We start from the raw sequence: 27,529 nt of genomic DNA, 5'->3' as shown, positions 1-27,529 counted from the left end.
TTGTCATGCAGGATTCTGAACACTGCTGCATTAAGCTTGTCAACCACATTCATGATTTTGCAGATCCCATTTGTGTCCCTCCTCGGCCACGTCTTCTGCAAATCGAGCCTCCCAGCCTTTCATCCTTGCATCTCATCCTCATGAGATGTTAATATCTAGTCTCTACGGGAGCAGTTTAAATCCCCCACTATGTCCTAAGTTTGAAGCTTTTTTAGTCTCACTTAACTGTTGCTGACCCATATCACCATTAGGGTAGGTATGACAATATTAATACTGCACTTTTAAAATTGCTATTAAAGGCTGGAATTTCCACCCACATGATCCCATAGCACTCTCTTCCCATAATGTATTTTATGTTTTAGCACTTGGTATCATTCTTCATGTACCACACCCTTGCCTATAATAGCCTACTGTATCATTCCTATAGAGCTGCTAGTTCGTCTGCTTATCCTTCCTGTGAATCTCTGCAGTTTCTGCTGTATCAGAGCTGTTATTTCACGCCAAGTGTTCTAGTTCCCTCATACTACTTTTTAGCCTTCTAGCACTTTTAAGTTTTGTCCTTGCTCCACCAGTTAATATTGCACATGTCCATCAACAGACATTGCAGGCAGTCTAATTTACCTTCCTTCTTCATTGCAATTGTGCCGTTTATTTTCCTCCTGGACTTCATAATAAGCACACTGAAAGTTAGCCAAGTCCACCCTGTAGGCTGTATCAGCTTGAACCGGGTACTCTTCCACACCTGTTGGGTTAACTCTCTACTTTTAGTTCTCTAAAACATATTTTAATTTTCAGTGCCAGCAGCCTGACTTTATTACAAATAAGGCACACCTCAGCCTTTCTGTACAGGCTTCACCTGTCTCAAAACATCTTAACATCCTTAAATCCCTCTTCTGTACTACTGCCAAAGCTCCCCTATCATGAAACTACAGTCTGTGTGACCTCTGGAGGAATTTCACAAGCTTTTCTCTAGTAACAAGAATGCCCAGCTCCAAATCAAGGTGTAGGCATGAGATTTAGAGAAAACTAAGATTTATTTTTTTTTTCTTTCATTTACCAAGGAAACGGAAAAAAACATTGTTCTCCCCCAATTGTTTACCACCTGTAGCATGTGAAATATATTGTGTCAAAAGATGTACCCAAACCCAACTGTGCACAAAAATACTTCCATCCATATATTTCAGTAGACTTACACTCCACTTCTCACAAGAATCGACCTTGTCTCTGGGCCAAATCCAGCCTGCTCCAAATCAGGGATTTCTTCATTGATGATGTCTAATGCTTTCCCATCTTCATCATCAGACTGAAAAAGTGCCACTGATGACTCTATGAAATCCTAAGAGGGAGCACAGGAGTTAGAAGACAGGCTGTCACAGCTCAGTGACACTAAACAACATAAAACATTTTGCAAAAGAGATGTAGCCTGAAAGACAGCGTTCTATAAAACAGTGAAGGGACTTGGGTCCCTTGTGTGGATCTTTACAGGATATTTTGGCATTGACTAGTGTGGCATTGACTAGTGTGGCATTGACCACTGCCTAGCTGGAAGCCTGGCAAACTGACATGGCCTTCAATGGTTTCCACTGAAGAGGGGAAGAACCTGCTGCCCCTGAGCACCATCCTTTCCCTCTACTGAATGAGAGGATGACTGAGAGTGCAAAGACGCTTGTGTGGGAAAGAGAAGGGTTGGGGATTTAGCACTGATCTTCCAACAGCTCCAAAAATGACTACACAAAGCATTACCATGACTATAGTTTTTAACTTCAAGTTCTCCTTCCTCATCCCTTCCCAGTGACAAGGCAATAATGGAGGGGAAAAGACTGGGCAAGATCACCTTTCCAGCAGAAGGGGTTTGTAGATTTTGGATATATCCATTGTATGATTAATCACTATAGCTATAAAATCAATCCCACACAACACTGTCATGTTTTCTCTTAAACAGCTGTTTGACATTGCTTTATGCTTTCAGCTAGCATAGTTGCTTGACCAGATTACTTGCACAGCTTCAGATCATTTGAATTTGGTTTCAAATCTCCAAGTTTTTAACCACTTATCAATTTCAAGCACACAGTTCAGCCACTGCTTGGGAAAACAAAAAACAACAATCTATTCACTTTATTCCTTTAACTTTTAATGAAAAGCATGAACTCAATTCAATTTCAGTGTTTCTGAAGCATTCAGCAATGTTATAGTAAGTTGAAAATAAGCAAATCTTGCAAAAAAGAGAAAAGGTTATCAGGCCTTTGGCAAAATCATCATTAACAACTGCAGCTTCAGACTACTTTTGAGGGGGGAAAAAAAAAAACTAGTACAGTTCTAGTGCAAATAAAAACCAGCTTAACAGTCCCAAATCGAGGACTTTCTCAGAGTTACCAAAAAGCCATTCAGATCACAGCTGCACATGGTTTCTTTGAATAAATTTAAAATACTGAAGTATATCCACAACTGTAATCACATTTAAAACCGGTTTCAAATTCAGCCATTATTTTTACCTCCCTAAATTTTCACTACAGCTTTTCTTACAATAAGCAACAGGAGAAATACTTAAAAACGGACTTCAGACCAAGGCAAATCATTTTAGACTTGAAAACATTCGCAGGAAAGCTCCAAAAGCAACACACTCTGCTCCACTGAAAAAGTCTCCGAAGCTTTGCTCCTTCCCTCATCACGAGAGCCATGGGCAAACCCCAGCTTCACAAATCCTCTCATTTGACAGTGCAGAAAAGAAGCAGACGCAACTGTCCCCCAAACCAGCACACAGTACAAACTGCTGTGTGTCCTCAGCAGCAAGCCCTGTATTTGACTCCAAATGTGTCTAGTATAAATGCCGGTAACAGAGCTGGCAGTATGCTGGAAAATAAAATTCTACAGGTCCTTTCTGTTGCTGCTTTCAGAATACTCCCTGAATCCCCACATTAGAGCTTGTGACTGTTCACAGCAGAAATATTTAAGACAGACAAAACCCAAAAGCTTTTGCATGTACATCTTCTGCGGTGGGTGGGGAGGGGTGACTTGCAACAATCCCTCTTTTGTGTGTGATGTCTAACCTTTCTGATTTGTCAGGAAATTAAATTCATGCCTCAGCTCAACTGCAGTCACTGGTATCCGTACAGAAACACAGGCTGGATTTTCCTAGCGTTAATAAGCCCTGGTGGAACCTGTCATGTTGAGCGTTGTGGCACAGGAACATCTAAATAGTTTTGCATAGTACTAAGCCACATCGGCAGAGCCAGTACTGACACAGGCTAATGAGGCACACTATACCCAGCCTGGCTCTCTACAGAGCCATTTACGTGCTTCTGCACCATGCTCCCTGCTTTGGGTGCACGGCACAAAGACATTTGATCCGACTCTGCCTGGAGCTGACTCAGGTACACAGGGATCGTTAGCTTCAGCTTCATGCCATGTGAGCTAGGCTAAATTGTTTTCAGGTCCAGGCTGGCCTTTAAGCCAACATGGTCAAGGTCACCTGGTGTTATGCCCGAGCCAAAAAAAAAAAAAAAGTCTAGCTGGATTGGCCCCTATTTGAGACCACACTGGTGAGTACGTATAAAGAGCAAGGTCAATGCCCAGCTCCACTCCCTACCTAAGGTGACCATGAATAATGCAACTTGGCTACATTTCACAAAGTCCTTAATCTTCTACAGAGACTCTTGAATTCATCTGACTAAAACAGAATTTCTAGGGAAGAGCAATAAAGACCTGATATCCAGGAACACCTCCGCAGAGTCCAAGACCATCACAAGCTTCACCACACTTCTGACAGAATTTCTGAGATTATGGAGAAGAGCTAGTACCCCCCTGTGCAGCGAGGGGCCTTAAGCACACAGAATTAGTTTTGGATTTTTGGTCAGGTCCCCTCGAAACAAGAGTTTGGCACTAAATCCTGACTTTAAGTATCATATGCAAAGTCATGAAGGGAGCATATGGCAAGCCTAAACACTGACCTATGCATTGCACATCAGAGAGAGGCAGGCAATCTGTTGGTCAAGCAGAACAACAAAATGCCAGTGGCGTTAGTCATTTTATTGGCAACTAGCTCACTGCCTTTAGTTATGCTACAATTTGAGGAAAGGTATTACTTACACTTTTATTATCAATGCATACATATTGATACGTATTTATATGCCAATTTGAATGCTATATGTTGATATATGAGTGCAAATTATATATACTTTTAAAATGGTAATGACTTGAGCATCCTGACTGTTCTAGGTGTGAGTCAAATACATGCATACACAGCGAAGGTCATCCCTGCTAGGCACGTGCTCAATTTTAAGCTTGTAATTATGTCCTTTGCCAGAGTTACTCAAGTATCCTATGTACAGCTTGAAAAGAATGAAAAACTAAAATTAGTCAGTAACTGAATAGGATTCTGGATATTGAAAATGAGGAGTTAAAAGAAAATTCCTGCCTGTTTTTCTCAGAAACCTGAAAATAAATTATTCAGTGAAGGACATTTTTCTTCAATTCAGTTTATTCTCCTATCTTTATTTTAAGTTATATGATAGATACTGATTATAAATATAGTTTTTCCTAGGTGCCTTTCATAAAACGAAAACCGCAAATTGTGAATTTAAGCATGGCCTTTTTGATTTTGCATTAATATTTTTATTTTTTAAAAAAAAAATGACTGTTGAGACAATGAGTTTGCTTGAAATGCCTATGTTTACACTTCACAACATTCCTGGCTATGGAATATCACATCTCCTCAGATGAGGAGATGAGTAATCTGAGTATACAAGACTGAGTAATCTCAGAGTGAACAATCTAATTGTCAAAGGGAGCCACTCTTTGCAGCTGTATTTAGAGCTAACAAAGTTCCTATTATAATAAAAATCCTCAAACCCCCTAACAAGCAAAAAAAAAAATCCAAACCAAAGAAAATTATAAAGAAGTTCAAATCCCACGTTTCCCCATCACTGAAAAGTCTAACTTTGCTTCCAATACTGGACTCTGATATAGTTTTTATTATTATTTCATCTTTGTCCCCACTAAACACATTTTAGTAGCAGGGATTTTTTCACCATGATTAATTTTACTGCCAAAATTTTCTGGCACAAAAATCACAGAGACAGAGGGTAATGCTGTTCTAAGGCTTGCAACAGCTGCTGTGTTGAAAAGCTATTTTTATTTTAATAAAGAACTACACTGTACACTTATGCATGTTAAGCTTTTAAGAAAATTCTGTTCTAGAGGTTCAAACAGCTTGAAGTGCTGAAGTGAGATACTTGGAAAATCTGGCAGGTAGACAAGGAATTCTGCATGATATGTTCTTTGTATGAACTTTACAAAGGCTATTTAGAACCTGCTTCTCCTTTACAATGTATACAGTGCAGTCTAAATTTCAGCAAGTAGGAAAAGAATGAGAATGAACTTGGGCAAAAATGGAATGACTAAACCCAAGACAGCTGTACCACATACGAAGAATAACCTTGTTCTTTAGGTATTGAACTGTGCATAATTTGTGTGAAATTCATAAGAGTACTTACAGCCTGAAGGAACCGGAAAGACAGGAGGACACTGTCAGTTCCCCCCCATGAGTGTCTGTCTTCATAATCTCCCTCCTCCAGCAAGTACTGACGGCCTTTGTAGCGTTCCTTATCATAGGCAACCCATCTACAGCAGCCACACAACAAAAGAAAGAGAAATAACTAAAAGCAGAACAACTGCACATGTGATTTTTCCATAACAAATAAAAGGGGAAGAGAACATCCTAAAAACACTAAGATGAGTATCACGGACTCAGCTAACAAACAAAGCAATGCTTGTTTGAAATCACGACAGACACCCATCAAGTGTTCTTTGTGGATCAAAATCCTACCATGTGATTCTTTCTCCAACAACAGTTGATTTGTGTAATGCTTCTCCATGTACCTCCTCTCAGTCAGCCATATTCCCAATACCAATATTTGGTACTATAGAAGGCAGTACACATCTAGTGGCCAAAACACTGTAAACCACCAATTGTCAATGAGAAAAACCAGTGTATTAGTGTATTAATCAGTGTATTAATAACAGATGAGATGCCACCCTCGCTGAAGCTGGTGACAAAATTAATGGGTTTCAGCAGAACAAAATTTCATCTGCTTATATTGTTTCCTGCTCTAATCTACAAACATAGATATGAATAGACATATGAGCTGAATATATACAATATCTTGTACGTGGAATATATTTTAGCATTAAGGGAAAAAAATTTGAAAGTATTTTGAACAAATAGATAAGACTCAATTAAAAGAAGGCATTTCCACATCAACTTTGAAAGTTCTGGTGTATTCTAATTTGAAAAAGTTCTTCCCCCTCCTTTCTTTCTTGTAAACATTTCTTTCATTAAAACTCCCTTGTAAGTATTAGAACTGCTGTACAAATTCTGTCAGCATTGAAATTTGGCAGGCAGGAAGAGCTTTACTTTTAATATCATTTGGTTTACATTAATTCAGCTGGGTAAGTTACCACAGTGTTAAAAATAAAAGCCACCACAAGAGAAGAAAGGATGATTTTTAGTAATTTGAGGCTTCCCATATAGCTTAATACATAATGTATTTATGAATAGATTATTTGAGTATTCAATTACTTTTATTTTGAATTTAGTGCTTGCAGGATTCTGACAACAGCCTGAAAGGAGGCATATTATTGAATTTTTATACTGAAGTATTAACAGTGAAATCCCCTAAGAAAAAAATTAACGTTTCTGAAAACTATTTTATTGCTAAGCATTTTGGCAGAAGCAACCATCCTGCATGCTTTCAAACAGTCCTACCCTGCTGGGCCTTGGGAGAGGCTGAAAGAACAATGCATGAGTTCGATAGCTCTCTACAATAGCTGGAGCTGAGCCTACGTTGTGAGCAGTCCACCCAAGGACTATGCCACACAGCCCCTTTTGTGCGTGTGTGTGTATGACAGAGGGATAGGGCAACAGAAAATCAATCTGAGGCCTCAAGAAAGGAAAATAAGGGTGGATTCTTAATTCTAGATAACATGCAACAGGTGGCAAAGGAAAACCATTAAGACAATAAAACAGTTTACAGATTTCAGAGGCATTTAAAATGTCAACTTGAAGACTGACCACACCTACCCTAAAGTCATTTCAGTGAATTAAGTAGAGACAATCAGAAGTATAAAGCAATATAAATTAAAGCTCTGTATGAATGCTGTCATTAAGGAACAAAGTGGCCTAGTTTATTGGCATCCAAAAGGCAAATACTGACTTCACATCTCCCTCACACTTAGTTTTACCCTCCTATATTCCCTTAGATAAATAAGCCATATGGAGAGGTTATTTTATCCAAGACATAATTGACAAGAGAAATACATATTCCTTTATTTTCAAAATATTTTACAGTGAGATATTCTAAACACCCCTTAGTCAGCACTTCTTAGCATTTAGTTATGATTTACTATTTTAAAGTAAATAAATTCAAAAGTGAAATATACTTACACTCCACCAATTACACGTATTGATCCAATTTCCTGAAACTCCTCTTCACTACTGAACAGAGCTGGCACAGAACCGATGTTTTCTGAAAACTCTCTGGACCACCCTCCAAAGTGAGTTTTCTCATATATTATTATCTAGAAAACATGTTGAACAATGCCTTGAGTATGCCCTGAATATGAGTATGCCAGACTTGAAAGTCTGGGGGTGTATATTGCTACAGTATGTGAAAGACACCTTCCTCTCCCTCCCACGCCCAAACAAGCCACCGCTATGAAGAAAATTCAGGGTTGCATTCCCCAGCCCTTCTGATTCTTGAGTACCCTAGAAGCTGAAGACACCCTATTTGGATTTAGATAGGCTTCTCAGGCTACTTGCAGACATTTCCACAGAAGGATACTTATTCACACAATTCTATATACATAAATGTACTCTGGAGCTATGTGACTGTGATTTATCCTGTAATCCTATGCATGGGCAGTGTATATTAGCCTGCAGTGAATCCTACCTGGTCACAGCTAGACACATTGAGCTTGACCCCTCAAAAAGTAGACAAGAGGTCTTTCTCTGTACTTTGCTTAAGTTATTTCAGTTACTGCAGTTAACACACCCCCTGGATTCCTCATCTACAAAACCACACAGATCTGCTATTAATAGTATTAATATTTATTGCAATATTTATTAGAAAAATTCCTGAGTCTTGCATGCATTTGTATAATTAAGTTACCTAAAGCATTAGCATTTTTATGGAGAAATAGAAAAAGGAGAGAAAAAGGAGCAATAACTGGATTAGCTTTCTGCTCTTAAGTCACAGAAGGGTCACGGTCTCACTCATGGCTCTTGTATTGGGACCAGGTATAGGAAGGAAGGGTTCTATTTCTGCCCCCTTCTTTCCCCTCCCCATTCACTCCTCCCCCCCCCCCCTTTTTTTTTTTTTACACTTTATACATTAAATGGAAAAATCTCTCCTGACCCCTTTCCATTACAGTGACTGATACGTCAGTCAGAAAAACTCACTTTATGTTGTAAAAGCTTTACAATTTTTCTATAGCAAACTCCCATTCTCCTAATACATAAAAATCAAACTACTACTACTTTTAATCTCATGGAACACTAGCAAGAAAGTGGACTTGACAGTATTAGTGCATTTTCCTTCAGCAGCAAACATTGAATACTTAATCAAACATCACGTGCCCAACAAAAAGAGAACAGTCTAAACAAAGGTTTTGTATTTCCAGTGTGCTCATATTTTATTGTCAGTGTCCTCAGTGCTTACCTTGACATTCATTGGCATTTGTACCTTTAGTCCACCCTAGGGGAAAGGAAAAAAAAAAAAAAAAAAAGGCAATTATGTAAAACTTAGTGATGTTTTGACTTGTATTTTACAGTACTATCAGATCACAAAGCCTTTGTAATTATATTCACCATCTTCAGTGTTGGCCAAATCAAAAACTAGTTTAAATACTCTGATAATTCATAAAAGCCAGGGACACCATAAACCTGACCTACAAATAAAATCAGTGCATTGAGAAGCCTGTAGGGGTGTAAGCAATTTTAAATTATTCCTTTGTTGTCTATTAGCACTCTAAAGCAAATATTTACTTTGTGGTTTTTTAATTCATTTACATTGACCAATTTTTAAAATATAACTTTTAAAGCTGTGTGGCATATATTTCAAGTTTCTTAAGCGCAAGTGATGAAACTCTACGGAACTATAGGAGAGAAAGAAAATATAGGCTGACATATTCACGTCTACGGTCAAAGAGCAAATACAATAAATGCATTTTCTCTGGAAATGTTAGTGAATGATGTTCTGTGGGGAATAAGACACCTACCTCCCATGAGCAACTAACAAGACAGCTGCTAGATCTTATTCCTTTGTGGCTCTTAAATTTTCTTTCTGTAGACTTGCTATGTATACAGAAGAATTATGTGTTATACCCTTCCACATCTCTTTCATATTTAGATCTACGTGCTGTCTATTGTAACAAAAATTAGCTGCACCTCCCAAGATTTTTCTGCAATGTGTGGTCACAGGAATGCTACTATTTTTCAGTAATGCACTCCTGACCTGGTCTTTCATCCCCAGCAGACTCTAGCTGTACCATTAAGAAAGAAAACCAACAACTTCTGAAAAGTCTTTTTAGTTAATGAATTGGTGTTGATTGCAAGACAATTACGAGTCTTCCAGTTATATCTTATTTGGTCTCCCCTCAACAACAGCAGTTCCCCAGGAAAGCGTCCTAGGGAATTAGGCGCTCCCTCTGACTACGTGTTCTTACTTCGGCAGATGCAGGAGCCCAGCAAGCCCTAGAACAAGCGAATGCTGTACCATTACAACACTGCAAACGCACTGTGGTGTGAGAGGAGTCTTACGTGTTTAAGGATTAACTCTGAAAGGATGTTGGAACCTAAGTTATATTTAGATCAAAACCTTTGGTGGGAAAAAACAACGGTAGAAAAAGGCAGTCACACAACCTATTAGAGAATTGTGAAGTCCTCACCATTTTTAAGGGACGCAAAGACTTGACATCTGCTGAAGGAATTTCAGATGGTGAATCGCATTCTTCCAAAACCTTCATCTCTCCCTTGTAATTAAAGTCTGAATAAGCAAGCCATCTAGAACAATAAGGATAAAGGATTTATTATTATTATCAGATACTTTACAAACACAATGATCTTACTAAAATTACTTTTCTTTTTGTACTCATCAGAGCTAGACAATGTGTTTTAATACTGCCAGTACATCAAAACCATGCTCTATTTAAATACACTGGCAACATCAATACTAAGATGATCTCAGAGACTTTTTCTCAATCCAAGCTAAACATGAATGAAAGAGCAGAAAATTACCAATTTGTTTGTTTACCTTAAGAGGCCAGTTTGTTACACTGTAGTATACAAAACCAATGCCAGTAATGAGGATGAGACACTTGCAGGAAGTTTTACCTAGGATGCCACCTTAGTAATTAAGAGGCTTCTAACATCAATCCCACTCAGTTTTTTCAGTGGAAATTATTAAAATACGATTATTTACAGCAATCCGTTGGAAAGCAGGCTATCATAATTTTAACATGAAGATTAAAAATACTGAGACTCCTTCAGACTGTTTTAAATCAAAAAGTAAGCTGAATGCAAAAGCTGGACACAGGGTAAGTAGACCAAATAAGGAATGGAGGAAGAGGCATTGAGCCATACAGAAAATTAGTTTCTTAAAACTACAAACAGAGACTACAAGCAGTTAAAAGCCAGACAAAGTTCTATCAAAACTAAGACAAAACTTCATTTTAAATTCCTTCACCACCTCAATCTTCATACGCATATTGTGAGATCACAGGAAGGAAGGCTTGCCTCACATAAAAAGGCAAACTCAAGACTCTTTTCAACAGAATAGCTAATGTCATTCTGGAATTATTTATAAAAGGCACAGAATTCCCAAACTTCAGGAACTGTGAAGTGCTGGCCATTTACCCAGGAAACAGACTACTCCGCTGAATACAGGAAAATTCTAGGCTACCGAGGGGCCTGTATCATATTGCATCACCTCTCTCCAGAAAGCCAGGATATGGCTGCAGCTTGAGGAATGCTCGCATGATGTAATATTAATTTTTTGGAATTCAGCCATTGTGTTATAGATATAACAGGGTGGGTGACTAGGGAAACATTATCTATTCTCCAATGAACTAAAAGCTAATGATAGCTGAACTGTTTGTTCTATTTATAAAGCTACTCAAAGATGGAATTATAGAAGACTTCTGCCAGCAACTACAGGAAACATGCCTTCAAAAATTTGGTTCCACTGCTAGGAGGCCACATAGCACAATGCTGAAGTGTAGAGATGGGAATATCTACTATATGTTAACTGATTTGTAGCCACAAAAACCCAAATACTGTTCCTATTGCTGACTTGACTTTCACCCCATGATGTTACGCCTCTACCTGCTGGCAAAATGCTATTAAAAGTGTTCAGTACTCACGTTCCTGATTTGATACTTATATAAGGGTTTTTCTCAACATCCAGTTCTTCTAAATTGGCAACTGCACTCTGTATGCAGATAGGAAGTCCCTCTGTAGCACCAGCTGCCAGGCAGAACTCTACCTCTGGAACGTCACAGTCCTGTGGAAACAAGTCAAAAGGTAAGGCTTACCCACACTTGCAGAGTCTGCCCCATTGCAGTGGGGAAAGGACCAGTAATGTCTCCTTCTTTTCCCCCCTGTCTTCTCACCCTTCTAATCTAACTCCTGGTTTCATACGATGGAAGGTTTTTAAATGAATACTGGGATTTTTAGAAAAGCTAAGGGAAGTAAAGTCCCACTGACTTTCAAACAGAACTATGCATATATGCCTATTAGGCTACCTTCAGAAAGCTGTTTAAAGGCTCTCCAAGTAAATGATCCAACATTATTTACTGATAGAGAAACTATGCACATAATACTGCCGACTTTTTTTTTTTTTTTTTAAAGACAGTGCTTCCACAACACACATATAGATAGATATGACACACGGATAATTAGAACTTTATAGAAATGTCTAGTACTTCATTCCCACTTCCCCCCCTTGGTGATAATTAGGTTCTGTAATGCATCTGTCTATGGTTTCAAGTCATATCGAGTTCAATTTTCTGTCATGCTAAATAAATCTACAGCATTCTGGACAAAGAAAGAAAAGGAACAGTACTGGAAAATATTTGCTTTGTTAAGTAAACACGTTAGCTGTTTTTCTGTTACTAAGGAGCAACAACCTCTGTTACCTTACTGAAGGTTTTCTATTGATAGAGACTATGCTGAAGAACAACTTATTGAACACATGATCTTCTCTAGAATTTGCAGGGATTTTAGTGAACCACATTAATAATATTTATATAAAATGCATTGCCAATATTTTTCAGCAGTCAAACACGTCAAGAATCAATGAAGATCTTCTGTAAGGCCCTGCTTCAGCAGCGCATTACAGAACAGTCTTCCTGTTACAGTGAAAGGCAGCTCTCTCACGTGCTTACAGAGTTTGCTCAGCTGTAGCTGGAAACCTTCAGTGATAACTTCACACCACCCCTTCCCTTATCCTCCTGACTCATGGGCCCATTTGCATTAGGCTAGAGGGCTTGGACAGCACGAAGAGACCCAGGAAGTCCTAAATGTGGCTGGAGGAAGATGCTCCTTAAATATGCACTGGAGAAGAGGGACAAGAAGCTGCCCCTGAGGGTGCCCTCACGGGAGCACCTGGTTACTGGACTTGCTGAGGACCCCGGCAGGGTCACATCATGACAGAGATCCCACATGGCCTGTGGCTTCTACCAGACTCGAAAGTCAAAACACAAGAGCTTGCAGAGGAACCCAGCATCAGGGCACAAAAGCTCTTAAAGCTACAGCACTTCATCTCATAACACCACCTGCTTGTCCTCCTTTTTCACATAAGTTTTGAGTGGAGCTTTCAAACGATGGAGTAACATCCCACACCTAGAAACACACCTCTTTTTGGTTAGCAAACTTCTTTCAGTAGTTATTTAACTGTCAGCAATAAACATGGCAATTGTAATAGATGGGCTTCAGGATATTATTTCACTTTCCTCATGAGACCTGAAGTAAAACAGTATACTGTGTGTTGGCAACTCATATTTCCTCTGTATTGTGCCTTGCAAACAATGCATGTTATTTCTTTTCAGAACAAAAACTGCAATACCAGAATTTTTATTTTCAGATGAGCAAAACCAGAAAAACTAGGAAAAAAAGACTTTTAGTACAATGCTACTTTATGGCAAAGTGCTAAGGAACATCGTTCCTCAATTCTAAGTGTATTGCTAGACAGATTTTTTTAAAAAAAGAAGTCTCTTCATAGTTTTCACATATATATGTACCTTATTAATTCATGGTTAAGAATTATTTGATGTTCAGGGTTTGTTTTTTTTTTTCTAATAATACGTGATACATGAGAAGGCTGAAATCTGTGAAGCCAACAAGGAAGACTGATATGGAAAACCAGAAGTTGCACCTATAAGTATTCCACAAATAATGATGCTAGACTCATAATGGTTTCAGATAAATTCTGAAACGAAGTATTTACAAGACTAGACAAGTGGCAAAATAAAGTACGCTTGCCTGCGGGCTCAGACAGAATATGAGACAGAGTATTTTTAATTTTAATTCAGTAGGAGGTTATGTTTTTTTTCCCCATTTGAAGATTGGAAAAAGCCAGTCTGTATTCTCCTTTCAAGTTTGCTTTCCTGACTCTGAAGCTTACGAGGCAGGTTCCACCCTCAACAGATGAAGAATGTAGCAGTTCTCCAAAGGGCAGGTAAAGCACAAGCACTCACAATAAAATCTCTCCTACTTATCACCATCTCCCTCCAGCCAGATTTTGACAGTCATAAAAAAACCTCTTCTCATTGCAATGGCATTTTTGTCATTGTTAGAGTAAGTCCACAAAGTCCTTTCATAAAGCGTCCCATAGTAAACTGAGGTCTCCGTCAAAAGCAATTCAAATACCTATTTTTAAAGGTAATAACATGTTTGAGCAAGAATTGTATTTTCTAAGCACTTTTATTTATAATCCCAAATGTACATTTTGACTTAAATAATGAGTCTGCAGACTGCAGAAAATGAAAAAATTTAGTATTATTGTATGAGGTGAACACTATGTATTTGCAGATGTACACTCAGATACTATGCCATTAATTTATATAATTTAAGCATGTAAACTTTAGCTTGGTAAATATTTGCCCTAGCATGTTCATATTTGCCTGTGCATATTTAATAGGCATCATTACTTTCAGAGGCTTCTCTAACATTCCTAATAAAGCCACCACCTTTAGAAACAAAATGAAAACCACACGAATATGATAGCATTCAGGTTTAGAACTAGGTCCTTCAGTCCGAAGCCCTTTCATTTGCAAGGCGTCAAGATTTTCAAATAAGATACCCACATGCAAATCTATTACCATGCAAAGCTATTATCACAGCATTTCAGGACAGATCCAGAACGGGAAGGTTTCCTCCATACACCCCCCCGCCCCCAGCCCTGCCACCCCATCACAATCAGTCCAAACTCATGCCATATTCATTATCCTACTGACACGTCAGGCAAAAACAGAATAAAAAGCACAGCAAACATCATAGGTAGTTATGTTCATTTCCAATGATAATACACAACCAGCAATGCTTAGGTAGGTCATAGCCTCCGGGCATCCCACTCCGTCTTCCTTTACTCTGCAGTACTCTTCTCCTGCCTCCAGAGTTATTCTGGAGGGCCTGTGCTTCCCTCGTCGTCTTTTGGGAGCAGAGATGTTTTCAAAAGCACTGGGAATACTCTCGCTAGCTCGCACAGAAGACAATTCCAAAACAGCGACACACCCCTCAGCAGAAAGGTTAAGGCTTCTTCTGAAGAGGGTCAAGATGACCCTCAAGACCTTAGCATTAAATATTACTCTTCGGTGGCTTCTGACATTTTTCTAGTCTGACCAAGAGCTCCAACCAGAGCCTTCAACCCCCTCAAGGTGGTCTTAGCTGTTTACCCTTCTTCTGATCTAGGGTTATAGCCCTAACACCACCAGCAGGGCTAAGTAATTTCAGCACTCCTCGATCTTCTCCTTGGAGCTGTAAGCTGTTGACTGAAGTGATCAAAATAGCCTATTTAAATGAGGTAGCCCTTTATGTCAAAAACAGGACAAAGAATTACTTAAGTCTGACTTCTTAAGCTAAAGCCAAAATAATGATGAGAGAAGAGCCTGTTGAAAACCAGGCCTAATTAGTTCTGGTATTCACACGATTGCTAATACAGTCTAGACATGCATCTTACTTTCAATATACAATTTATCGTTGGGACGTGTCAGCTTCTGCAACATTTTTTTTTTTTTTTAAATCTACTCTCTGTTGATACTCCAGCCTTTTTTATCCATTCATAGTTTTCTCCCAGTTCTCGTGCTCTGTACCACTTTTGCTCCTACCTATCACCACCAAACCAAACTACAGAACTCAACAGGGCTGGTAGTAAAGTAAAGTAATATTAAGGAAATTAATTACTACTGCCCTGAAAATACCAACTAGCCAATGATACAATCTGAAGCTACTAGGTGTCTTCCCATGGCATCTGACAAAGTAGCCACTGCTTGAATTAATAACTTCTTTTCACCTAGCAAACCACACCAAAAAAAAGAAACACACCCTCCGTGTAATACTGTGAACATTCCCATTACAAAAAGCTTTGCTTAAGGAGAGTCCACAAGGAATCCTGTTATTCCCTGCCTAACTGTCTTGCAGACAGAGATTATAAACTGCTGTTTCAGATCTCATCACCTTGCAAAACAGTGGTTTACAAGATTACTCGAGAATGGAAACATCATCAACTCTTCTCAGCTCTTGTTTTCAGGAAAGAAACATTTAGCATGCTTTCTGGGCTCCCAGAAACAGATAGAAAAAGCCCTCCAAGTCCATAAGATTGATGTATGCCTCTGCAGTAGACCAGAGAACTGACCTGGCTAAAGAGATTGTGCTGCAGGAGCTGCATTGAACCTGTGTGCGCAGGCAGATTTTGCTAGCTTAGGCCCATGTTGACTTGCCTTAGTGGAGTTCAGACTCCTCATTACTTCAAATAGGTCTTCGTTTTACTAGTTGCACGATCTGTTCCTTTGGGATCTTTCCCCCTTCCTCCTAAGTTCCTTCAAATTAAACACACATGGATACATCTAATGTGTATCCACAGTAAGTCAAGCCACAGGTTAACCACAAAGCTAATAGAACCTTTGCTTTTTGTGGAGGCTTGAAGCCAAATCAGGACGAAGCTACTGGCAGACTGTTTCTCAGCAAACTAACATCTGCCAGTAAAAAATAAAAATAATATTAAATGTACCTCCTACCGTTTCTTTAGTAAACATCTGTTTTTTTCTTCTTGGCAAGCCATTTTCTTCTCAAATATTTAGCCAATTTTCAAATCTGCTAACTCAAGACATCTGAGCAGTTGTTAAACAAGCACCATAAAAAGCCAATAAAGAATTAGAAGGCAAGCCAGACAGCCTGGACTCACAGCCAGTATGACCAAACTAGGCAGGAGAAAAGCCACTGAGCTACCCAGCCTATGAAAAAGAGAATGACAGTAAAACATGTGATCCTGCAGATCACACACACACAAGCTGCCTGAAAAAGAAACAGCTATTTGTCAATTAAAAACAATGTCTGTATTTTTCACCAAAAAAAAAAAAAAAGAAAGAAAGAAAAGTAGCACTTTGGCAAACTACATTCTAAAAGTAGTTCCACAGCAGCTGTAGTACAACCTAAAAAAGAGGGATACTTTCACAAATCAAGGTTTAGAGGACAAAACCCAGACTAGTGAGTTCCACACCCACACTAGCTCCAACCAGCCCTATGGACTAGCAGCAAAAGTCCTCCCAACCAACCATACCCGCTAGAGGTTTAAGTTACACAAGAAACAGTGTTGATTCCCGAACTAGTATACTGTAAACAAAACTTTCCATCTGTCTTCCACACAAATGAACCACATACTGGAAGAACAATGCTTGAACCTATTTAGCTGTATTACAAAGATTTTTATCAAGCAACGATGAAGCTAACCACGCTGCCTTTCCTATTGAAGGGTTTTCTTTGATACCCAAGACACACCCAGCTTCCCTTGGCTTCAGACCAGAATTCCACATGTGACTGTGGTACTACTTTAATTATTTAGCCGCCTTCCACATTACTGATCAATATTCATACTCCATATTGGTCAAATGCTTTTAATTTGTTTAGCTCAAATAAATGTTAACCTCATTATTCATGCCCTCAGCCAGCCTCTTTTGAGTTTATTTATTTATTGTTAAGTCTTAACAAGAGAATGAAGAATTTCTAATTGTTATGACATTATGGCCCTGTACTGACGACAAAAAGGTGATCAGTTTTAAAATGGTGATCAGTTTTAAAATGACCTCCATACCAGTAAAGAACAAAGAAACACCACTATTTCTGAAAAACTTTCACATTGCGATACTGCTAGAGAATTAACACTTGTAAAGGGCTATTACCCTGTGAATAACTGGAATGTTGTGCTAAACAACAAGAGCACTAAGTCTTCTTAAATCACACGATCTGGTAAATATATTTCCCATTCACTGCATAACAATGGATGCATTATATTTAGTTTTAGACACTTGATTCCTATCTTTTCAACAAAACGCCTTTTAAACTTCTGGCTGTACACAGAGCCAGATGCTGAGGTGCACCACTTGTCCACATAGAACCCCTACAGATAGCACAAAACTGTAGAGGGAGCGACAGTAATTTTTGGAGACCACGCCATACAAATGGGATTGGAAAGCCAACTACTAATTTCTGAAACAGAATCCATACAGACACAGTAGACAGTTTAAGCTTAAGATAAACATTTGGAAAATATGAAGTGACTCCATTTAATTTCAATTAACTGGACAGGAAAACATCTAAAAGGAAGGGAGTCACTGTGTCAGGTAAAGATGGTGGCAAAGTAAGATAGTCCATCTGCTCATAACCTTCATGAAGAAAGGGAAATTTAGTGCAAGAAAAGCCTATCTTGAAGGAAAATTTATCTTGAAGGTGAAAAAACGTGATTCATAGCAAACTTGAATAAAATTGGAAACACAGCATACACACATTGTCCACTGCTAGTAATACACCACGACTGCCAACAGAAATTAATTATGTGTGCGAGTATATTATCAACAAAGTCTATACCTTTGTTACATGTCTGATTGATCCAACTGTGAGGTTTCTTCGACGATGTTTCACACCTGGGAGATCCCAAAGATGATCCAGCACAGTCTCTCCTTCTTCTAGAACGTATTTCCGACCCTGGAACTTTGGTTTCTCATAAAAAATCCAACTGTAATAATAATATCATGAACTGAGTTGCTGCTGTTAGGTAAGACTGTCCTTACACAGCACATTTGTTAGAAAGCTCAGTAATGAGCTCTTTTTATCAAGCCAACTATCAGACCTTTCTTGTGCTGTCCCTCAGTAGTCACATTCACTTTAGATAAATACAGGGCTTGTACTTCTGTGCTTTAAAAATAAAATACACAATTCTCCTCCAGGATGTAGCCTAGCATAAATTAAAATATTAACTGTGTAAAAATACAGCTAAAACACAATGTAAATAAAAAGCCTTATTTTACCAGAACAAATATATTAATTAACACATCAAAACATGTCCTGTTCAGGCAGATACTACACAAGGCATCAAATACATACATACTAATAATGGCATTCAGTATTTCTTACGGCATGAAATAAATGTATGCAAAACCAAACAAAGCTGCTTCGAAACTACATAAATGTGACATGCATTGTTACTACGGCTGACAGTCAGAAACATTCACTGTAAGCGCTACCAACTAAATTCCAGTGCAACAACTGACATGGTCTCAGCCCCAGCTTCCCAAAGCAAACCAAGAAACACTTGCAAAATCTACCTTAAAGGCACTTGTATTTCCTTCTGCATACACATTCCTCTAAATGCTACATTGCAAACAGCAGCTGAGATTGTTCTTTTTATGGTACTTTTGCAACAGCTACTGTATAATGAAACTGAACTGTAAAAAAAAAAAAAACCATTTTCTTTGGCATACACATGCTTCTAGCGATGATTATGGCTGTACTGTCTCAGCACTTCAGGCAAGAAGTCTAAACTTACTTGTGGTTCTATTAGAAACTTTCTGTTTGAAGCTAGTTCCCCGGAGAAACAATATATTTTTTTTTTGTACTGCAGCATTTGAAGCCTTGTTTCAAGCTTTTTTCATTGGTATCAGTCTAATTATAAAGAAAGAAAAAGACACTCTTGCAGATCAGAAGTGTGTCATAAATAAAAGAAATGAAAATACAAGAGAAAAACATATACAGTCTTTTGGAAAGACTTTATTTAAATATGACCTGGATTTCTTACCATCCTCTAATTATCCTAAGTAATGCTCCAATGGGAAAGATCCAGGACGTGGTATCTAGCACATCAGAATTAACTTCTTGTTTACTTTTGCTGCCATAAATATCATAAATAATAATCTGAAACAACATACAATGCATACGAATGAGGGCCCATTTCAACATACAGTGCAGACAGTTATTTTTTGCTTGGAATAAAACCTGTTTCACTTTGTGCCCACTTGACTGATACGCTACACATTTTCTTCTTTTATGAAACACTCTACTGAACTAAACCAGCAGCTGCTGACAGAAATATAATAAATTTACTAGTGGCAGGATTTTTAATAATATAATCTCATTATTAGCATGTGCAAGCATATGCACCACTGAAATATAGAAAACTAGGCTAACAACTTCAGATGCTTTCCTTTCAAAAATTTTGGTATAACAAATTATTCCATGTATCATATTGATCTGCACGACACAAATTCAGCTTACCTTTCCTGGTCTTGGATTGTATTTGAGACATGCCCTGTCAACGAGGTTCTGAAATTAAAAGGACATGGAAAACAACTATTAACATCTACAACAGTAGCATAAAGCATAGACAGATTATTCTGGTTCCACTATTCCTTACACGTATGCAACTGTCACTAGCAGAAACAATCAAGATTTGTTTCACTATCATTCAGAGTTGGTGTAAATAGTTGAACAGAATCAAACAATCAGCAGACAGCAGCAGGTGGTAGAAAGGAAGAACTATTATGAAAGTTACAAATTTTGGAGATATACTACCCTTTCCCAGCAAACAATAAACTGCATGTTTTAACAGTGGCAAAACCAAAGCAGGCCTCTACCACAGACTGAAATATTCCCAACATCATGGAAAGATGTTATTCTTCAGTTACGCATTTGGTCAGTGCGGCCTTTTCAATTTCTAGATATTAGAAGAACTGTTTCCATACCCTCATCTGCCATTGCTTTAAATAAATTAAAGAAGAAATGCTAATCTGTGGAAGCAGCTATATTACTTGCTAACTGAGCTACAATTTGTAGAAGACTCTGCAATGAAACAATCGAACAGACCAGTAAAAGCAAGTATTTATACTTTTTGGACAATGCAGCTCTACTAATCTCAGAAGTAGAAGAAATCAAAGAACAAATTTCATACAGAAGGCAGTTCATTCATCTTAAAGTTTAAATGTCCTTAACATCGACAAGTCTGTGTTTTGCTACTATACAGACTTGCTATTATGCATATTTTCCTACTGTACTTTCTGTTCACATCTTCTGTTTTACAATTAAGTCACTTTCAGCTGTGCGCTGAACCAAGAATAGTACATTTTAAAAATTATTTTATAAGACGACTTTATATTTATAAACTATTATAACAAATGACAGTAATTACGCTGGTTAAGATCAAAGAATTAATGTTAAAAAGGGAGCAAGGAGAACAGGGAGACAGCAATTTTGAATCTGGGCTAATCACTGTGATTACTAATATGATGTGACACAACGTCTTACCACTGACAGTTCTCCCAGTTTTGGCATGGTGTTGTCTTGAGACCAATGAATCTTTGGCTGCAACATATCCTGGAGAATGCTTCCAAACCTGGTCCCCTTCTCAGAGGGGCAATTGCTGGCAGATTTCAAATACTGGTAGTACACACTTGTAGGAGGATGCCTGAGAGTGGCATCAGCTTTCTGTGAAACTGGCTTACAAGGTGTTTGACTGGGAGAAGCCACATCTGGAAACAGTTCTGGTTGCTCCTTAGAGTCAAGTTGTTCCTGTGAAAGAAGTAGTGATTGTTCAGGAAACAAAGATCTAGTTTGGTCATTTGACTGAAGGGTTGGTTTTGAATTCCCTCTCCACTGACTGGAAAGACATTCTCCTTCTCTCTCAACATCAAGCACATTTTCTTCATATGGTGATTCTTCCTCCTCCTCGTCCTCCACTCCCTCTTCCTCGTCCTCTTTACTGAACTGAGTAGTAAACTGTAAGCGCTCAGAAACCAACTGGAGAAGGGACAGCACAGAAGCGTCGTCAGTATTATCTTTAGATATTCCACTAGGACGGCCTTCTGGTGACATGTCTGTGGAAAGTAAGTCTTCTTGGGAGCTGTCGTCTTCATATATTGGAGACAAAGAGAAAGGATATATTCTACAGCGCTTAGCCTCCACGCTCAGAAATGACTCCGAGCTACAGCTATCTGTCGCTTCATTCAACTTCTTATCCTTCCCATCCTTCCCATAAAGACAGGCTGGCTCGTGTTTACTCTTTGCTCTTTCGCGCATTAGATGATCTATATTATCCAAAGGCAGAACAGAAGAAGAAAGCGAACCAGTTTGCGTATCGTCAGTTGAGACAGCTTTGTTCTCAGTTTGAAGGGCACCTTCATAAATGATAGTGAAAGAACTGTTTTCCCACTGTTCAATTAGTGGAGAAATGGCCAAAAGATCCAATGGTTCCTTCATGTCATCACTACAGTCCAGACCATTTTCTTCAAGCTGATCATCTCTCTTCATGTCATGATCCTTCACTTGCTTCAGATTCTCGTTATTTTGCGCAAAAAGTGTGTTGAAGCAGTTTTTCCCTTCACTGCCCTCTCCAATAACAGACAATTCCGGTACAGTGAACTGTGTATTTAATCCAGTATTAACCTCTGCTATCTCAACTGCCCCTTCTGCTAGTTCCTCTTTACTCTCCACCACCTTTAGATCTTCTAAGGTTGCTTTTATTTGTGCAGGTACTTCTTCTGCAGCTTCTCTTCCGCAGTGTTCATACGGACTGTCCTCTGCATTCCTTTCCAGAGAACCCTGAGGACTGCTTTTGTCTTTGGATTCACTCTGCACGCTGATACATTCTTCATCAGACATAAAAGAGGACAAATTAACATTTACAGTTGGCAGCAACGTGCACTCTGGCATATTTGTATTATTGCATGAATCTTTTAACTGCAGTGACAGAAGCATCTCTTCAGTCACACTAGCATCTCTATGTATTAAATGTGAAGATCCATCAGATTTTCTACTAGTTGCTGATACTCCAGCTTTGCCACACAACTCTGCTGCAGCCAGATGTTCACACACCTTTCTATTTTGTCTCTCTTTGGCTGGTGTCATCAGATCCGATTCTGGCCTTGCTGAACTACCAGTGGGTAGGAATCCATTTGTTTGACACGTAAATGCATTATTTGGTATCTTTTCACCGCTTTGGGGCCAATCTATGCCATTTTCCATACTATTTGGAAGTAAAGAAAGAACTGAGCAATCTGCCTTTTCACAGTTTACAGCTACACTCTGAGTTTCTGTGTTCTCTGTCGGTTTCTGTGTTTTGGCAGGTAACTTCATATCCAGGTTTAAAATTTTTGGGGTTTCAGCCTTAGGTTCAGGCTCAACCTTTTCAGAAGGCCTTTTATTCTCACTGCCTTGCCACTGATTGGATGCCAGTTTTTGTTTGGCTGAGTTAATGACTTCATCAATTATTTCTTTTGCTTTTAGTGCTAGTGCACTATGTAGGTCAATTTTATCAGGGATGTAAGATAGTATCTTTTCATCTTGATTATTTGTATCCACTGTTTCATTTCCTGTAAATGAAGATGAGCCTCCTCTGCTGCTCTCATTAAAATGTTTTAATGACTGCACAGCTGACTGGATTTCTTCTGCTTTCAGCTGTACAGTTCCAGCTTTCTGATCATTTAGAATATCCGTGTTCATTAAACCATCCTTGCTTCCACAACGCTGGCAGACACCAATGGCTTGTTTTGCTATTATTTCTTCTATAGCCAAGTGTAAAACTGAGTCCACTATTTCCTCAGCTTTCTTAAACAAAACAGCAGCATCTTGGAATCTAGCATGTTCTAGTCCCTTCACATCAGTATCTTCCTGTAGTTCCTCAGAACAGAGCTCATTTGACTCTGCAGGTGCAGCAGCTGTTTGATCATCCATCAGAGACGGGGCTTCTGAGATAGGAGAAGCATGGTTACCAAGATTCACCTGTCCCACAGCATTTCTGCACACGCTCTCAGTACAGGCTGACTCAGATGCCACTTCTGAAGATTCCAAAGGACAGATGGGTGATGGCATTATCTCTGCCAAGAGACTGCCATCAGCCTGTTGTGTGGATGAGGCATCTTCTGCCCCATCATCAGCTCTGTGGCTGGAGGAGTAACCGTTCCCCTGAGCAATGCTCGATGTTTCCAAGGCAGAAATGGAAAGGTTGGAGGCTTCTCCGGATCCCAGAGTAGGTGAAGAGGACCTGGGGATGCAAACACTCCCGCCATGTACTCCAGCAGCAGAGCAATCAAGTATCGCTGGAGTAAGCTCACGTTCCAGAGAATCAGCCAGGCATGAAGCTTTCAGGTCTTCTGAGCAAAGTGGTGCCTTGATCATTCTGTCCTCAGGGATTATTCTCCGAAAACCAGCAGCTGGAAATATTAAGCTGTCCTGTTCAGAATCTGTAGACCATCTAGCAATCTGGCCATTTTCAGAGTTAGTGCCAGGAGGAGGCATTTTTCCTTGGTTGTCAGATGAAGAATCAAGTACTGTAGGTGATATCCTAGGCTTATTACTGTTTTCCTTCTTGGAAGAAAAATTAATACACTTATTTTCAGAAACAGGTGGAGATTCAGAAATTACGTCAACATCAACATTTTCACAGATGAAAGCAGAATGGTTGGCAAAAGTTCTTTCTCCGTCTCTCAAGGCAGAAAAAGAAGCCTCCAGAATGTTTTCTTGTGACTTAGAAATATGAGAGGAAAGTTCAGAGATGCAATCCTTACACTTAGAGGGAACAAAAGCAACCTCAGTCATACCAGTCTTGTTGATTTCAGAAGCAGCAGGAGTAGGATCATCTGTCCTGTCAATACTGGTTGCTGTATTATCTTCTGTGAGCATAACTAATGCCTTGGCAGGAATGTCTTGAACAGTTTCAAGGGAAACAGGACCACAGTTGTGGACAGGAACTGAGCTCTCCAAGAGGCTTATGTCTACAGGCTCAGAGGATTTGTTCTTTTCACATTCAACATCAGGACAAGAAACAGTCTCTCGCACTTCTTTTAAACTGACTTCTCTTTTCCCTACAGTTTTATTTTCAGTCTTGCAACTAGGATGAAGAGAAGCTGCGCAACAGCCTCCAGTTTCAAAAGAAGGCTCATCAGTAACAGAGAGAGGTGCTGTCAGCTCATCGAAGTTAGATTTCATACTCTCACACACAGCTATGCATGATGATACATTGGCAAGGTTTTCCACTGCAACTTCAGATAAAACCTTTGTTGTTTTCAGACCCTCAGTTTCCAGACAAAGTAAACCAGTCTGCAGTGTGGCAGTATCCTTAGAATTCTCCAAAAGGATTAACTGGTGATCACTTTGTATGTGCACTGGCTTCCCTAACTCACTCAATTCTTCATTACAAGTCTCCCTGCCCATGACTGTATCTTCATCATTTTTAATAGATGACACTGAAGCAATTAGATTACCTCCAGCTATGCATTTTTCTCCTCTGGACTCCACTCTAAGTGAAGTGAGTATTTCTTCATTAAAAGGTAAAAGAGCAGTAACAAGAAAGTTCTGTGGATTTTGCTCTCTTTCTACATCTGCCACAGTTTTCTGTGTATCGCTTTTTCTTGGATCATTGTCTTTATCTGCACTACCTGTGTGCTGATCAGCTTGCTGCTGAAATGTAGCGGTTCTGGAATGAAGCATCTGGTCATCCGGTGTTAGCTCCGACTGACTATCCATTTGATGATTATAGCCATGTTCTCCCTTACTCGCCTGTAGTTCTTCAGTAACTGTCTTATTTTTTGATTTGTGTGAATGTAAACAATCATCCTGCATTTCTTTTGTGCACTCCTTATTAGCTGCTTTACAACAATGATTTTCTTTATCAAAGTTAGAAGTGGCATTTTTGTCTGCCTGAAACTGAGCTTCTGCTTCTCCCAGCAGTCCAACTTCTTTTCCAACCAAATCACTTGCAGAACTCATGTTAAGGGAACTGGTAATCTGGGAAGCGGAATTGGTTAGGATCTCATTGTTTCTACTACTAGATGACATTAATGAATCTAGTGAACATGTCCTTTCAATTTTTGTTGCAGCTAAAGCAGGTGTATGTTTTAAGTCTATCTCATGAGATGGTTCGGTAAATGAAGTTGTGGTCTTTGCAGTTATTTCATGTTTATTGCTACCCAAACAATGCTGAACTTTAACAGACTTTTTCATTCCCATTTTAACTGCAGAAGAATTTACTATGATGTCATCTTCATGATCTTTACTCTCATCTTCTCCATTTTCTTTTATTAAGTGTGCTGATTTCGGAGAGACAGTTGTTTGGATTTGTCCATTTTCTTTGATCATTGAACCATTTCTGTTCTCAGTACTTTCTTCTCCTTTTTCAGCCGTTTCTGATTGATTCTTCAGTATCTGCCTAATCCTTGCAGAACCTCGATATGTTGCATAAGTGACTGCGGGTGCTTCTGGCTTCCGTTGCATCTGCCTGTAACAAGGATCATCATTATCAGCACAAAAAAGACCATCTAAATAGCTAGCGTGATAATAAAGGTTAACACAAACTGTAGATGATGTACAGTACTGTCCTCCTCCATGGGTCAGCACAAACTGCAGATTGCACACAACACTATTTTCCTCCTTTTTCTGCTCTGTCTAAGCATGGCTTTGCATGACAAACGATACATCAACTACCTTTTACTGAAAAAGTCAACTTAAACTATAAGCAAAAAGTAGATGTTTCTATAAACAACTATCATCTGATTTCTACTAGAAAATGGAATTACTATTTACAAACGCCACTGCAAATCAACACCTGCAGTGACAGAAATAAGCATACTTTTGTGAAGATGTTATACCCTACTAAAGCATGTCTATACTTTAAAACTGAAAAACAATTACTGTACTAATGTTCATTAAAATATTGAATTTAAATTTAAATTTTTACCCAAGCTCTCAAGACATTGTTAAGGAACAGGATTAGGAGAAGGAAAACATGTGGAGAAAAGAAAGCATACAACAGGAAATGCTTTCTGAACCACAGGGCAGTAAGGAAACAGAGCGAATGGAGATCAGGTAAGAATGAAGACTGCTTGAATGCTGGAAGAAATACCAAAAGGAGAAGCCTAGAAACGTGACAAGGACTTGGTAGGTCTGGCCATTCATCAGTCTCAAAATTATTAGCAAAAAAAGTGAATGCAAAAACTAACAAACAAAAGAATCACCATGGAAAAACTGTGATCCTCATCCTTCACCGCTCTTTCTGATATACTAAGGACAAATTCAGAGCCTGTCATTTTCAATTTTCTGAAAAGGCAGGTTTTCTTCTTCAAACTAACAGATATCACAGATACGTTCTCTCTAACGCTTCTGTCCTTTCCCCCTATTTTTCTGTCGGTTAAAGAATTCTCACAAAAATCGGGCAGTGACAATATGAATGTGACTGTCCGCTTTTCCGTTCTTCACCTTAGGACAAAGCAGATGCTCAGACTGCGCTTAAACTCCATTCTGCATCAGCTCCCACCTAAACTAAGAACAAACCCTTTTAAACTCTTACCCAGCCTGACCCTATGTCTGTTAACCCGGTGGCTGGAAGTGGCCATTCACCTGTCTGGGAAATTGCCATACTCCTTTCAGAAGAGTCTCTTGGGGGGTGGATGAGTTAGCTAAGATTTTGCTTTCTAATATAAAAGCAATGCAATAAGTAAAAAAATCTTTAAAGCATTTTAAAAAGCTCTGCAGCTTACCATTAGTTCACATTTACTAAGAAGTTATTACAGTTCTAGAGTTGAGAACAAATAATTTAAGTGAGAAATAGAAAATAAATTTACTAAGAAAAACTGAACAGCAAAATAAATAATTTTGTTTGAGTATCATTGAGTAACTACAACTTCAAATATTGTCTGTATGGATTTTGAGTACGTATTCTTTCAATAGGTACAGAAAAATATAAAATGGAGTGGATTTACCAGGCTAAAATAGAATCTATTTTCTGTCAAGTTTTGAGAGGACCAGATTCTTATTTCAATAATAATTTTATTTTGAAGAAGGAACTTACTACTATTTAAAATCACCAGTAATCTCCCTCCTTGTGCAGTATTTGGACATGTATATTAGACTAATGCCAAAATATCTGAATATGGGAACTCAGACATTATTAAAACTTGAAAATTAGGTTTGTATTGGGGTTGAATTCATTGTACTACCTGA

The 27,529-nt window shown here is 38.8% G+C and overlaps 1 protein-coding gene across 1 annotated transcript in view; it reads right to left on the bottom strand.

Annotated features, from left to right (window-relative positions):
* The window catches only part of CRYBG3 (crystallin beta-gamma domain containing 3), a 95,414-nt gene that overhangs the window by 25,982 nt on the left and 41,903 nt on the right, over positions 1-27,529 (bottom strand). Inside the window, exons 4-13 of the mRNA XM_074597959.1 lie at positions 20,843-25,808; positions 19,817-19,864; positions 19,341-19,456; positions 18,134-18,281; positions 11,416-11,555; positions 9,943-10,057; positions 8,715-8,750; positions 7,442-7,575; positions 5,493-5,619; positions 1,194-1,336 (exon numbers count right to left, since the gene is read on the bottom strand). Coding sequence (XP_074454060.1) covers positions 1,194-1,336; positions 5,493-5,619; positions 7,442-7,575; positions 8,715-8,750; positions 9,943-10,057; positions 11,416-11,555; positions 18,134-18,281; positions 19,341-19,456; positions 19,817-19,864; positions 20,843-25,808 — 5,973 coding nt within the window. The remainder of the gene's footprint in view (positions 1-1,193; positions 1,337-5,492; positions 5,620-7,441; positions 7,576-8,714; positions 8,751-9,942; positions 10,058-11,415; positions 11,556-18,133; positions 18,282-19,340; positions 19,457-19,816; positions 19,865-20,842; positions 25,809-27,529) is intronic.

Source organism: Larus michahellis, chromosome 1, assembly GCF_964199755.1.
Source record: "Larus michahellis chromosome 1, bLarMic1.1, whole genome shotgun sequence".
Lineage (NCBI taxonomy): Eukaryota > Metazoa > Chordata > Aves > Charadriiformes > Laridae > Larus > Larus michahellis.
The sequence above is the reverse complement of the archived record's forward strand: the minus strand, read 5'-3'. Positions and strand labels throughout refer to the sequence as shown.